General features: G+C 46.5%; 1 protein-coding gene across 1 annotated transcript in view; it reads left to right on the top strand.

Moving 5' to 3' along the window:
* Positions 1 to 14,904, top strand: part of LOC115560780 (heterogeneous nuclear ribonucleoprotein U-like protein 1) — a 17,460-nt gene extending 2,556 nt beyond the window's left edge. The window contains exons 4-16 of the mRNA XM_030380320.1: positions 331 to 676; positions 2,880 to 2,953; positions 3,447 to 3,586; positions 3,937 to 4,036; positions 4,128 to 4,240; positions 6,345 to 6,611; positions 7,457 to 7,579; positions 8,067 to 8,195; positions 9,526 to 9,694; positions 10,856 to 11,143; positions 11,390 to 11,586; positions 12,303 to 12,563; positions 14,002 to 14,904. Of these exons, the coding sequence (XP_030236180.1) occupies positions 331 to 676; positions 2,880 to 2,953; positions 3,447 to 3,586; positions 3,937 to 4,036; positions 4,128 to 4,240; positions 6,345 to 6,611; positions 7,457 to 7,579; positions 8,067 to 8,195; positions 9,526 to 9,694; positions 10,856 to 11,143; positions 11,390 to 11,586; positions 12,303 to 12,563; positions 14,002 to 14,112 (2,318 nt within the window). The 3' untranslated portion in view covers positions 14,113 to 14,904. The remainder of the gene's footprint in view (positions 1 to 330; positions 677 to 2,879; positions 2,954 to 3,446; positions 3,587 to 3,936; positions 4,037 to 4,127; positions 4,241 to 6,344; positions 6,612 to 7,456; positions 7,580 to 8,066; positions 8,196 to 9,525; positions 9,695 to 10,855; positions 11,144 to 11,389; positions 11,587 to 12,302; positions 12,564 to 14,001) is intronic.
* The last annotated feature ends 70 nt before the right edge of the window (positions 14,905 to 14,974 follow it).

The raw sequence follows: 14,974 nt of genomic DNA on the forward strand, positions 1-14,974 counted from the left end.
TGAAATCCCACATGCTTTTAAATATCGGTGGCCATCTGTAGTGCAAGTAGGGAATTAAGCATCGTCGGTCAAGATAATCAAAAACTCTTGACTCCTAACTGTTGGCTAAAATTATGCAAGACCAGTGCGCTACGGTCTTTTAAACTTTATTTTGATGTTACTCTGCAAATGAACACGTTGCAACATTGCACATCACAATTCTTGTTAGTGTTAACTCTAATTTGATTATCATATTGGGTTTCGATGGGAGCATTGTTGACGCTGAGACAACGTTTTCTGAGTCACGAGAAGGGCTGTGTGAGACACCTCCTGACCACCCCTCTTCGTCAGAATCACCGGTGGAGGTGAAAAGGGAGGAGGAGGCGGCCGTCCCCGAGGCGGCAGCAGCAGCCGCCGACGTAGAGGAGGAAGAGTCCGCTCCGCCGGAGGAGGAGGAGGAGGAGGTCGGGGCTGAGCAGAAGGCCGAGGAGGAGCGGGAGGAGCGCCCTGAGCAGGAGCGGGAGAAGGAGGGTGTAAAGAAGATGGAGGAGGAAGAAGAGCACGGCAGGGAGGATCTGAAGCCAGAGGGCGGCCAGCAGGTGAAGACGGAAGGAGAACGGTCCAGTCAGCACGGCCGCAAGCGGACCCACGACGAGGGCCGCGGCTACAGCTACTACGAACACCGCGACGAAAAGAGGTACGGTCTTCCATGAGCGTTTAACCTTGATGGACAGGAGACTGGTGGGAGAAACAGCAAAGTGGGTTTGAAGAAGGGAGAGAATGAGATGTAGATTTGTGTAGAATTATATATATATATATATATATATATATATATTAGAGCTGTCAGTTAAACGCGTTATTAACGGCGTTAACGCAAACCAAATTTAACGGCGTCAAATTTTTTTATCGCGCGATTAACGCAATTATTTTATTAAAAAAAAAAAAACTTTTTTTTTTTTTTTTTTCTTTGGCTCAAAACAAAGAAGCAGTAGCCTGACTGCTATGTTCAAATGACATTTGTTCAAAGCAGTCGTTTAATTGCACTATAGGCTCTTTTTTTGTATCGTCCTGTTTTGATCAGTGTATATGCCAATGTTGTTATCAATAAAAAATAATTTGCACAAGGCAAGCCGATGCACTTCACCATGTTGATAAGAGAATTAAAATGAGAAGAATTATGGGACAAAAAAATCAAGGGATATTTAGCATAGAAAAAGAATTTGCGATTAATCGCGATTAATTAGAGGTAACTATGACATTAATGCGATTAATCACGATTAAATAATTTAATCGCTTGACAGCTGTAATATATATATATATAGACTTCAGATTATCGTATGTTGTGATACAAGCTTTAGTGTTTGAGTGATGTTTTAGACCATGTTAATATTATGATGCAGGCAGCAAGTATGAAGAAGTTAATTGTAGGATGCGATGCCTGCAACTTAAAGGGGTAGTTCCGAATTTTGGACCTAGGGCCTGACTCCCAAGTTAGCCTTGGTGTTTATGATTGGAGACAATTCCGCTGCTGCTGAGAAAGTAGTCCCTCAAAATGCGATGATTCAAGCGATGCAAGGTTAGATTTATTTCTAACATTATTCGATCAACACAGACATTTACATCTATAGTCTGGCCTCATAAATGTTTACCTCGGGTGTACTGTGGAGTGGGTAAGACGGTTTTATTAGCAGTCCAGTATTGCTCGTTGCCGTGCGCTAGCCTAGCACGAGCGAACTCTGAAACTAGAAGGACTGAATGAAATGTGTTAAACTGTCTCCAATGATAAAGAACACAGTGGCTAACTTAAGAATCAGGCCCTATGTCCAAAATTTCCGAACTACACCTTTAAGGGGTAGCTTACAGCTGCCATCAGCAATCTGTCTTGTTCCCTTTTAAATTGTTGTGCTTGATCTTGTTTGAATTGTTTTCAATGGTAGATGGTTATTATTGATCAAACATTCTATGCTGGCTGTTTTTTCTCATGACTTGCAGCCTGCAATCAGTAAAAGAAGGGAAAAAACAAAGCAGTTGAACGATAGAGCCTTGACACATTGACCTAGGGGGGGGGGAAATCTGAAATTCCTTTTTGAGCAAATATTTATTGAGAGGGCAGAGATCATGGTTGCTGTGCGATGTGTGTGACTGGCATGAATGTTATTCCACGTGCGGTGGACTCGTACGGCAACCATTGTCCCTGTGGGGAAAGTCTAGACTTAGAACAATGTGCTGTCTTCAAAACATTCAGAGGGCTCAGGTTTAAGGAAGCTGCTATTTTCAGTAGTATAGGGAATTGACAATATTAGCGTACAACCAGTCACAAGGCTTCATGGGATCACACTTGAGCACAATGTATTGATTACGCTGAGCGCAATTGATTACACTGACCGGGCTATAGCATAATCTATTGATTACACTGAACACATGTAGGCATAATGTATCTATTCATTACACTGATCACCCCCTAAGCATTATGCATTTATTACACTGAGCCAATCTACGGACTATCTATTGATAACACTGATCACACCTAAGCACTATACATTTATTACCCTGAGCCAATCTACGGACTATCTATTGATAACACTGATCACACCCTAAGCACTATACATTTATTACACTGAGCCAATCTAAGGACTATCTATTGATTACACTGAACACATGTAGGCATAATTTATCTATTTATTAATGATCACACCCTAAGCATTGTACATTTATTACAATGAGCCCATCTAAGGACTGTCTATTGATGACAGTGATCACATCTCGGCCTTATCTATTGGGTTCACCGATCACACTGCGCTGTGGCTCCTCCCCCTCGGAGCCACAGACGTGTGGGCCGCTGGGCCCGCGCGCCTCCCTCGGAGGGTTGAGTCACAGAGGGTTCCCTTTGTGTCGTGTAGGTCCCGCACGCCACAGCCGCCGGCCGAGGACGAGGAGGAGTGCATCGATGACACCCTCGTCACCATGGACACATGTGAGCCACTCAATTACCCTCCAGATAAGAGAGAGACGGAGAGCCAGCGAATGTGGGCAGTCGTTATCATACGAGCGATGCGTCCTCAGGGATTGCATGTCAACCCGCCGTCTATCGCTCCAATATAAATAACCGTCCAGCACTCTTGTGGAGCTTTAGAAAAGCCCTTTGATGTGGGACAACCTGATGTGCTGTAATGGTTTTCACATTACAGAAGTAGGGGATCTACTTGACCCTGTTATTCCTGTGACTGCTCTGCACTTAGTCGCCTTATCCTTTATTAATGACGGCAGCGCTAAAACCGTTTTTGTAGCTGTTCCAATTTTGATTGTACGTTTAAATATTCACAGCCTCACAGATAAAAGCGTCTGCTTAAATGTAATTGTGTCTGCTTTGAAAAACAAACACACAAGTGGAACCACTTAACGATCCGGTCCAAAGTGTTGTAGTGATCAGATGAAGGGTTGGTGATTTTCAAACGTTGTGCTCCCAGACAACTGCGACCTGCACTTCAAGGTGTCGCGCGACCGCTACAGCGGATACCCGCTGACCATCGAGGGCTTCGCCTACCTGTGGGCCGGCGCCCGGGCCACGCACGGCGTCAGTGCCGGACGCGTCTGCTACGAGATGAAGGTAGGCCCGCTGAACGCTCCGGTTAATAAGTCTGTCTCGCCGACTTATTAGCGGACAAGTCCGCTATTGGGATGGAGCCGTGATGGCCCGGTCGCTCTGTAGTTGGTCGCTCTGTACAGGCTTTGTAAAGTTAGAACCAGTAATATTCTTAGTCGTAATGGTTAATGCTTCTGTATTGGTCTGGTGATATTCAATATTATTATGCATGGAGAAGCTTTGCAGCAGAACGCATTGCTTAAGACTACTCTACATTTCTATTGAAAATGTTTGTTTGTAATCATTGCATTGAGCCTTTAGTTTGTAATTAGAAAGACGGGTTGCTGTAAAAATAATACTTTCATTTCCTTCAGATAAATGAGGAAATTCCCGTGAAGCACCTGCCCAGCAGCGAGCCAGATCCTCACGTAGTCCGAATTGGCTGGTCACTTAACTCCTGCAGCACCCAACTTGGTAAGCCAAGAGGAAGTCTATAGACTACATCTCCCAGAATGCCGTGCGGCGTGTGAGAGACGGGCTGAGTTTTCTTTAATCTGTGTTCCAGGTGAGGAAGCCTTCTCCTACGGCTACGGAGGGACCGGGAAGAAATCCGCTGACTGCAAATTTGAGGACTTTGGGGAGAAGTTCGGGGAGAACGACGTCATTGGCTGTTACATCGTACGTATGAGGAGGGTGTGGGCTATTGCATCCTATCACGAAGAGGGCAAGGGCAGGCTGTTTGTGAGGAGTAGAGTTGATACTCTCCTCCCAAAAATGTTTTGGCTTTGAAATGGTCAGGATGAAATACATTTTACACCTCAGGCCTCGACATTAACAGTTGCCCGCTTGCCCGGGGCAACTCAAAGTAATATTTGGGCAAGTTGAGATTGATTTCTGGTTGCCCGAACGGGCAAGTGGATTTTGGGTGGATGTTAATATAAAGGCTATTTATTCAAGTGTTTTTATAAAGTGCAGAACAACCTTTTGTTCCACATAATCACACAAGATATAAGTATTTGCAATTGATCAGCGCGCTGTCTTCTCTTCTTTCGGAAAGCGAGTTAACAGACACGCATCGCTTCAGCGCGAATATAGCCCCGCCCCCTCTGTCACTCACTCGCAGTTCGGTCTCTGGCAGTGATTCGAAGGTGTTAGCTGAAGGTTAGCCAACACAGCTAGCATCTCAAGTGCAGCGCCTCCGCGAACGGTTAGGTAGAAGGAAAATGGAGTAGTGATGGAGGAGTGCGGTTTCAAAGTACTTTGGATTGAGGCAAATTACCAAGGAAAGTCGTATGCAAGAACACGGTTTTGGGTTTCATAACTGTGCACATGCACAGCAATAGCGATCTTTTTCTCGAAATTGGACCCTCACAAACTATATATTACATGAAAGCTGAGCCTCCACTTATTCCAATAGTCCAAACCATATCATTCTGTGACTAAAACTCGCAAATAACAACTTAAGACGAAACGTCCCCATTTCTTTTAACAACCAAAAATGAACTTTTACCTTTTGATTTTTGTCCACAAAGTTGATTCTGATCGAATAAAACCACCATAAACAGATAATCCAGTGTCTGGGCAAAATTTTGAAGAGAAGGTTTCTTAGGAAATAGGTAAATTGCCTTCAATCGGAAAACATATTCTTCAGCGCTATCTAGTGGCCATATGTGTATTTGCGAGTGTTTGCCTTGGTGCATTCGATTATATTTGGTCTTAACTTTAAATAGAGGTGTCAAAATTGTAAGATATCTAACTTTATTTGTGTCTCATAATAAGACGGCACTCCCAACTGATAACGACCAACTTATAATTATTTCAGGTGAAAATGTTATCTTCCACTTAAGCTGTGTTCCATGGCTTTATTCACTTAAACAAAGTATTATCCCCATTGAATATTTCACTTTCACAACAATCTTTCTTTTGGCACAAAGATGACATTATCGCCCTTGCAGTTGTGGAGATATACTCTATTTACTTTGGGTATGTTCTTTCCTGAAAAAAACTTTTCCCCATATATCGAAAATGGTATAGAATATCGATATTTTTCCAGGTATAGTGTTGAAGTGGGGAAATCCAGTATCGTGAGTGACTGACAACACTACTAGAAACGCGATTGTGATTACTCAGTTAGAGCTACAAGAAGCGTGAAAGTTAAAAAAGATATCTTTGCTACTACCTCTGACATTAAGTTATGTACATTTGCATAAAATCATGCAGGTCTACATATATCTTGGCGATAGCTTCAATAGGTTGCAACGGTGGACTGAAATCACTTCATGGCACGATGTGACCGCTCGATAAATAAGTAAACAAAGAGAAGTTTGTTATTTTTTAAACACAACATGTGTGGAAGCTAACATTCAGCTTCAGTCTGAGCTAGGATGAGTTTTCTGAGCCCCCAAAAACCAGGCCGGCTGCCTGGCAAAAAGAGGCCCGTTCACGATTCTGATTATAATTTGGGCAAGTGATCATCACATTCGGGCAAGTTGAACCTGATCTGCACTTGCCCGATGGGCAAGTGCTTTTGAAACCTTAGTGTCAACCCCTGCACCTCCTCTAAAGCTATTAATAATTTGGTCACATCTACTGCATATGAATGTATGTTTTGTAGGTTCAGTCAATATCATTGTGTACTTTTCTTACATGGAGCAGAAGCCATCCCTTATTATTTATTTTTTTTACAATTAATTAATTTAGTTACCAAAACGTGCCGCCATTCCTCTACCTGAAATGTCCCAAACGTAACGAACACCACCGCCGCCGCCGCCTCCTCCCTCAGGACTTTGACAGTAACGAGGAGGTGGAGATGTCCTACTCCAAGAACGGCACCATGTTGGGCGTGGCGTTCCGCGCCACCAAAGAGCAGCTGGAGGGGCGCGCCCTCTTCCCCCACGTCCTGGTCAAGAACTGCGCCGTGGAGTTCAACTTCGGCCAGAAGACGGAGCCCTACTTCCCCGCTCCGGAGGGCTACACCTTCATCCACACCGTGGAGATGGAGCACAAGACCCGGGGCGCCGTCGGGCCCGCCAGCAAGGGGGAGTGTGAGGTAAGAGGACTGCGTCATACACAGCCAGCCGAGGGCGTTGTCACCCACCTTAAGTATTCAGTGGTGAGCAAAGACTTGTTGAATGATGATGTTTAGATGTAGGATCAATTTGCGACCCTGAACCGACCATTTTTTTTTTTTTTTTTAAATGAAATCAGAACCCGATAATCTGGAGGCTATTATCAGGCTGTCCGCTCATCCTTAAAAAGTCATGTTTCTAAATTTAAGGCCTTAAAAATTCTTAAATTCGCTACAAATGTCATATGCTGGTCTTAAATACTGTAACTCATGGTCTTAAATTTGTCGGGGCAGGACTATTTTTTTTATCGTGGGACTTTTCAGGAAGGTCATGTAGAGAGGCTACATTCTTGCTAGCTGCATATATAAACGATTATCTGCGTGCTTGCTAGCTAGTCTGCGACAATGGGTAGGTGCAATTTCAAGGACAGTTGGCTGGAAGACGTCCGTTTCCGAAGTTGGCTCGCGTCTGTTGCCAACCCCCACCACCGTGTGTTTTAGGTCTTAAATTTCTTTCAAGGTGGTATTAAAAAGTCTTAAATTTGACTTGCTGAAACCTGCAGATACCCTGTTTGGCGTGGTGTTTAACCTGGCGCTAAACCATTGCTGCACCCTGTTGACATTCTCATGACGTCAAATTCCTGCACCGAGTAGAGCCACGCGCTGTGGGCGGAGCTTAGGGAGAACACCAGCAAACATTTCATCACCGGTTTGGACGGATTTCCATCAAGGAGGACGACGACGTCGCGATTGCTTTTGCATCCGTCGTTCAGCTGACTCCTAGATGTTGGGCACCATGGTGATCGTATGGGCTATGTGGGTTTCAGATCCTAATGATGGTTGGTCTGCCCGCCTGTGGTAAGACAACATGGGCCACGAAGCACGCCCAGGCCCACCCGGACATGAAGTACAACATCCTGGGTACCAACGCCATCATGGACAAGATGAAGGTCAGCAACTTGTGACGAGTATCGTATGAGTGCAGCTCTTCTGAGCGTCCCTAAGTGTCAGGAGGACGGACGGCCCGCGTCCTCTCCTACTACCTTCCCCTGGTTACTTGGGTCAGACTAGGGGAGGAGGTTCATAAACATGTTCATTTGTACGACACGTCCTCATATTATAAAAAAGGACCTGATCTCGGATAAGTGGTCTTATTTAATTTCTATAAGGTATATTTTGTGGGCTTTCTATGCCTTTTTATGGACAGGAGAGTGGGTTAATGAAGACGGGATTACATGACAAGCAGGGCCACAGATCAGAATCCAACCTGAGTAACTGGGTAGTGTGAGTGCTTGAGAGAGAGTCACCATCGCAGAACAACACACAAGCATAGCATAAGTGGATCTTTGGACACCGAAGTAGCCTGTTGGTTACCACGGCGACATTGTGTTGACTACGGTGCTGTTCCCCCCCCCTCCCCACCCCTTCGCTCGGCAGGTAGGGGGTCTGCGCCGCCAGAGGAACTACGCGGGCCGCTGGGACATATTGATCCAGCAGGCTACGCAGTGTCTCAACCGGCTGATTGAAATCGCTGCACGCAAGAGACGCAACTACATCCTCGACCAGGTACTGCCCCCGCACCCACACCGGCCCTGCCCCCGCCGACCCCATGTGTCTCTCTAATGGATTGTGTTTACCTTTCAGGAGGGGGGTGTATGCTATGCTTTATGTATGCTAGAGTAGAAGGAACTGTGGTCACTTTGCCTGTGTTGTATTGTAAAACCTGATTGACTCCTCGTTATGCAAGTGACAATGTTTTCAACCCCTTCTGCATTATATACCTTGTATTGTCATTTTCTATTTTTTACGCTTTTGTTATTGTCACACTATACGGTATTGCTTTGTGTGGTGCATCTCAACAATGTGCCAGTAAACCATGACTATGTAGAGAAAGAGATGTTTGATGCTACAAGTAATCTCTACCTGGTGAGTAAGACCAAAACCCTTCAATTGCTATGGTAACAAAAAAAAAAAAAAAGACGCTAGCGTCGCGAGCTTTGTCTTTTATAAAGCTACGTTTGGCACACAGGTATATATACATGGAAGTGTTGTGTTTGTGTTAATTAATTAACCCTCAAGGTAAGTGACGACTAACCGACGCCTTTTGAGATTTTCAGCGCCTATTATACAGCATGCGATTTGGCAGGTAAAGGTAGGTAGGTCTCTGGGGCGGAGGGGGTCCCTCTTATCTCCATGGAAACCGTGAGTACCCCCAGGTAGGTTTCCTCTATGTCTGTTGTTGTCGAGTGCGCGTCCACGAGCACGTACGGAGAACAGGTGAGTGGGAGGGGGGGGGGTGGGGAGAACCTCGGTAGGGTGTTGGAGCCTCTTTAGGGTAGCGAACAAGCTGTACTGCTAACTCGGATTAGTTGTTTTGAAAAGACACCTTTTACATTTTTAAGATTACGGTTGATTGGAGTTCAACATGAAGCAGAGGAAATTTGAATTGAAAGACGCTAGTGCTATGAAGGAGTAATCCAAATGGAAAAGCTAATTCCAGTGATGACCAACATTACCAATTGCAAGTTATATTAGAATTGCTGTAGTTGAAATGACAAAATGAATTAAATCTTTGCCGAGTATGTAATTCGCCGTGTAATGTTGCGTCAGTGAAGAAGAGCAGGTTATATATCCTCAATTTAGATTCATGGGGTTCTCCCTCGGGTAAAGTCTCAGAGCCCCTGACGGCGAAACGATGCGTGCCGGTACCTCGAGGTAAGTGGGGAGTGAGGAGAGGTTCAATAGAAACTGAGTAACTAAAACATCGCTAGACTGACAACCAAGCCAATCCTCTCTCACTTCGTTATTACAGGGTTCCAGCTTGCTCCCAGTGGAAAGCCAATACAAGTTATCAATAACAAACAAGCTTCTACCTCTCTCTTGTCACCATTGCTAGACAAATGTATATGGATCAGCCCAGAGACGAAAAATGCGTCCTTTTGAAGGTTTTCAACGCAAGGCTATAGTAGTTTGTCCCACGGACGAGGACTTAAAAGAACGAACGTTAAAGCAAACTGATGAGCAGGGGAAGGATGTGCCAGATCATGCTGTATTAGAAATGAAAGGTAGGAACGTTGTGGAAATCAACCAAACACCAGATCTACTCTTATTACTCTTTGTTTTGTTTTACTTTTATTTTTGTCTCTAAATCAAAAAAAAAAAGATGTCCCCACCCCCTCCCCCCCCTACCCAGTCCCAAACTCTCGTTACCATTTTAGCCTTTTGGCCCAATTTCAAATGTAGACATTTTTATAAACCTAAATTTAAAATCTTTAAAAGTACTTTTTTTTTGCCCTATATCTGCCACCGTCTCATACAAGCTCCCCACGAATACACTGCAAACCGAGCTTCAGTTTTGCCTGAATCCATTTGATAATTTAAACTATCGTGACCTCTAAAGTTACGTAACCTCTTATTCCCGAAAGAGATGTTTCTACACGTCTTCGCTGAGGTTTACCAAAAGTCACGCGCCGTCTGAGCTCATGGAAAGTTAATTCGTAACGGCATTACGTAACCAGTTCTTGGTTTGCAGTGCTATTTCCTCTTTTACCCAACCTCCCTTAGTCCCTCCCCATCTTCCCTTCTATCCCCTTCCCCTCCCTCACACCCTCCCTATTCTCTAAATCTCTCCCTCTGTATCTATCCCCCCCCCCCCCCCTATCTTTCCTGTGTTTGCATGGAACAAACGTTTCCTCCACGTGTCCCCTTGGAGGTCCCGTCTATTCCGCTCCTGGCCAAACACCTAGCCATCTGCTTTCATCTACCTGCTGAACCTTACATCATGTCTGCACACTGCTGCTGCCTGAGACTAACTTATCTTTCGTTTTGTCTTGCGGTGGTGTGGCTGCTCTGGTCTCCACTTCCCAACCCCTCCATCTCTCTCTCTCTCTACCTCTCTCAACTCCATCCTCCCGTCTGGCCGGATGCTCCCTCCCTCTCTCTCCCTCTCTCTCTCTGTCTCTCTGTCTCTCACTCTCTCTGTCTGTCTCTGTCTGTCTCTGTCTGTCTCTGTCTCTCTCTGTCTCTCTCTCTCTCTCTCTCTCTCTCTCTCTGTCTCTCTGTCTCTCTGTCTCTGTCTCTGTCTCTGTCTCTCGCTCTCTCTGTCTCTGTTTCTCTCTCTGTCTCTCGCTCTCTCTCTCTCTCTCTCTCTCTCTCTCTCTGTCTCTCCCTCTCTCTTCCCCCCCCTCGCCCCATCCCTCTGTGTGACTTGGTTGTGGCGCCCCAAGCGAACTTCACGCTGCCCGAGTCGGGCGACTTCCTGGACGACGTGAAATTCCCCGAGTTGGAGCGCGAGGAAGCCGACAAGCTGGTGAAAGAGTATAACGAGGAGGGCCGCAAGGCGGGCCCCCCGCCCGACAAGCGCATGGACAGCCGGCAGGGCGGGTTCCGGGGCCGGGGCTCCAGCGGCGGCAGCGGGGCGGGAGGCGGCAGCTTCCAGCGCTACGACAACCGCGACGGGCCTCGCAGCGGGTACCAGAGCCGCGGTGGGACCAGCGGCAACGGGTACCGCGGAGGTGAGAGGGCTCTCCGAGCGGTCAGAGGGGGGGGGACGGGGGGTTCTCTGTGCCATCTACACTCAATAATTGTGCATTGGACATTAGTCCCTTTTTTTTTTGCCGTCACCCACTGTAGCACGATAAGCTAACATCTGTAGCGATTAGCTTGGGGGTAGCATGCTAGCGGCCAGCATGTCTGGTGGAGGCATGCTAGAGTATGCCACGCATGTCGGCCTGTTCTTAACACGCTTCGGGTGTTTCCAGGTTACAACCGTGGCGGGAGCGGTAGCAACTACAACAACCAGAACCGCTGGGGAAGCAGCTACCGAGATAGCGGCTCCAACGGCCGCGGAGGCGGCGGCGGAGGTGGCGGCGGCGGAGGAAGCTACAACCGCAACCAATCGTCTGGGGGCAGCAGCTACAGCCGCCCCGCGCCCTACAACAAGAGCAGCTACGGCCAGGTACACCTCGACCGCCTGTACACCGGGGCCATCCCCTCACCCAATGATCCTCCGTATCGTCATGCAAGGAAACGTCTCCATTAGGGGTGTGCACGGGTACACGTGTAACCGGGTAGTAAATCATAACCGTTTAGGAAAAATCTGTAAAGGAGAAAAAATGAAATATATCACCACGCCATTGTTTAACTGAGAATCGCGAAGGTCTTTATTTCCAACATAAAGTGTGCATATTTATAATTTGAAATTCGTCCCAGCCTTAATACCACAGATACTCTAGGGCCTATAGCATATAATCGCGCTTTCTGATTACAGTTTAATGTAACAGTAAGCGGACAACATCGTAATTAACACCGCAACTGCAAATCAACCACACGGAGATGACCATGGCAACCGGTCAAACACCGTTTTTTTCGCGATCGTTCTGCTCGTGCATTCCGCCGTGTTGATTAACAAATAATCCCCCTTTTCAACGACGTTCAACCGAGTGAGCGCAAATGTGGCTCACTTCTTTAAATAAAAAAATCATTAATTAATAAAAAAAAACAGTTAACCTTGTACACGAAAAAAAGGGGGTTGTGTAGCCGTTTACGAATTTTTGTAGGCGTCCACACCCCTAGTCGCCATGCAGACTTCTGTTGTAAAACGATAATAAAACCTCTAACCTCATCACCTACAGTGCTAAGCTAAAATTGTGTCGTGGTTCTTGTCGTTTCCAGGGCAACTACAACCAAGGCAGCTACAACCAGGGCGGCTACAACCAGGGCAGCTACAACCAGAGCTACTACAGCCAGTACCCGGGCTACAGCCAGAGCTACAGTCAGCCGGCCGCCGCCGCCGCCGCCGCCACAGGGCAGAGCTACACCCAGACCCAGCAGACCCAGCAGCCCCAGCAGCAGGCTCAGCAGGCCCCGCAGACGCAGCAGGCCCAGGCGGCCCAGCCACAGACCCAGCAGAACTACAACCAGCAGTACCAGCAGGTAATACCAGTGACTCAAACGACAGAGCTACGACCCGCCGTACCAGCAGGTAATACCAGTGACTCAAACGACAGAGCTACGACCAGCCGTACCAGCAGGTAATACCAGTGACTCAAACGACAGAGCTACGACCCGCCGTACCAGCAGGTAATACCAGTGACTCAAACGACAGAGCCACGACCAGCCGTACCAGCAGGTAATACCAGTGACTCAAACGACAGAGCTACGACCCGCCGTACCAGCAGGTAATACCAGTGACTCAAACGACAGAGCTACGACCAGCCGTACCAGCAGGTAATACCAGTGACTCAAACGACAGAGCTACGACCCGCCGTACCAGCAGGTAATACCAGTGACTCAAACGACAGAGCCACGACCCGCCGTACCAGCAGGTAATACCAGTGACTCAAACGACAGAGCTACGACCAGCTGTACCAGCAGGTAATACCAGTGACTCAAACGACAGAGCTACGACCTGCCGTACCAGCAGGTAATACCAGTGACTCAAACGACAGAGCTACGACCGGTTGTAGCAGCAGGTAATACCAGTGACTCAAACGACAGAGCCACGACCAGCCGTACCAGCAGGTAATACCAGTGACTCAAACCACAGAGCCACGACCTGCCGTACCAGCAGGTAATACCAGTGACTCAAACCACAGAGCCACGACCAGCCGTACCAGCAGGTAATACCAGTGACTCAAACGACAGAGCTACGACCGGTTGTATCAGCAGGTAATACTAATGATTAGGGCCCAATCCCATTTCTACCCCTTACCCCTCTGCCTTGTTTTGAAGGTGGAAGGGGTAAGGGGTAGAAATGGGATTGGGCCTAAAACTACAACCGGTTGTATCAGCGCGTAGGGTAATTATATGTGCTGTCAGTTTAAACGCTTTATTAACAGCGTTAACGCAAACCAATTTTAACGGCGTTAATATTTTAATCGCGTGATTAACGCAATTTTTTTTTTTTTTTTTTTGGGCTCAAAACAAAGAAGCAGTAGCCTGACTGCTATGTTCAAGGCAGTATGTTTGTATGTTCATCGTTTAATTGCACTATAGGCATTTTTTTTGTATCGTCCTGTTTTGATCAGTATATGCCAATGTTGTTATCAATAAAAAAAACATTTGCACAAGGCAAGCCGATGCACTTTTCCATGTTGATAAGAGCATTAAAATGAGAAATGAATGGGACAAAGAAATCTAGGGATATTTCGCATAGAAAAAATAATTGTGATTAATCGCGAGTTAATCGCATTAATGACATTAATGCGATTAATCGTGATTAAATATTTTAATCGCTTGACAGCACTAGTAATTATTAAGTCTTTCGGTGGCTAGAGTCAGGGGTATTATTTCTGGCATGTTCCACTATGTTCTGGAGATATTGATAATTAACTGTCTGCCTCTCTCCTCCTCTCTCCCCCCCCCCCCCCAGTATGCGCAGCAGTGGCAGCAGTACTACCAGAACCAGAGCCAGTGGAACCAGTATTACAGCCAGTATGGGAACTACGGCCAGGGCAACCAGGGATCCTCGGGCTCCCAGTGACATCCTCGCCCCAAGATCCTCGTCCCCCCCCTAACCCCCCCGCTGCCCTGAAGGCCCGGTCTGTACAGTCTCACCTGACATGGACTCTAGCCCCGATCCCTCCCTGCTAGTCCTCCCTCCAGGTAGCCCCCTGTCCTGCCCTCCCCTGGTCCGTTCACGCAGAGCCGTCTAACTGGTCCTCGGTGTCTCTTTTCTACTGGAGTCTTAACCCTTTCAGCGGAGATTAATCGGTAAGAAAGAAGAGCGGAGGACTCTGTGCTTCGGCGTCAGACGTCGATTGCGGACGCCGGCTGAAAGTTTTACGGTCCACAGGTGTAGATTTCAAAAACAAGGTAGATTTCGAAATAATGTATGCAAAGCAAGACATGATTAGTGTGGGAAATAAATCAATTGTGTGAACTAGTTTTGCTTGTTAATATGAAGCTTAGCCAAGAACAAGATGCATGCTTTCCCCTCGTGACGGTCGGGTCACTCTCTGCTACTCTGCTTCGTTTATCGTCTTTTCAATTTACTCTTTAATAGGATTCCTCAGCGAGAATCCTTCTTGTTTTTTTAGGTGTTAATACCATAGATTTTCATTGCCCAGCCCTTGAGCAAGCAGGATATTTTGCCACTGTTTCGTAGTATTGTGCGCAACCCTTTGTTTTTTTTATCCTTTTGTGATTGCTGTTGATTGTAGTAATATTTTATGGCAGACATTTTTCTATCAAGTAATGAGTCTGTTGACATGACGACTACCCAAGTTACCCAAACTATGTCTTTATACAATAAATGCAATTGTATACTCCTTTACATTTGGAACGAGTTGTCTTTCCACGCCTTTTTCACTCAAACCGAAAATCCTCCCTACAAACAAAAAACG

Source organism: Gadus morhua, chromosome 16 (assembly GCF_902167405.1).
Source record: "Gadus morhua chromosome 16, gadMor3.0, whole genome shotgun sequence".
NCBI lineage: Eukaryota > Metazoa > Chordata > Actinopteri > Gadiformes > Gadidae > Gadus > Gadus morhua.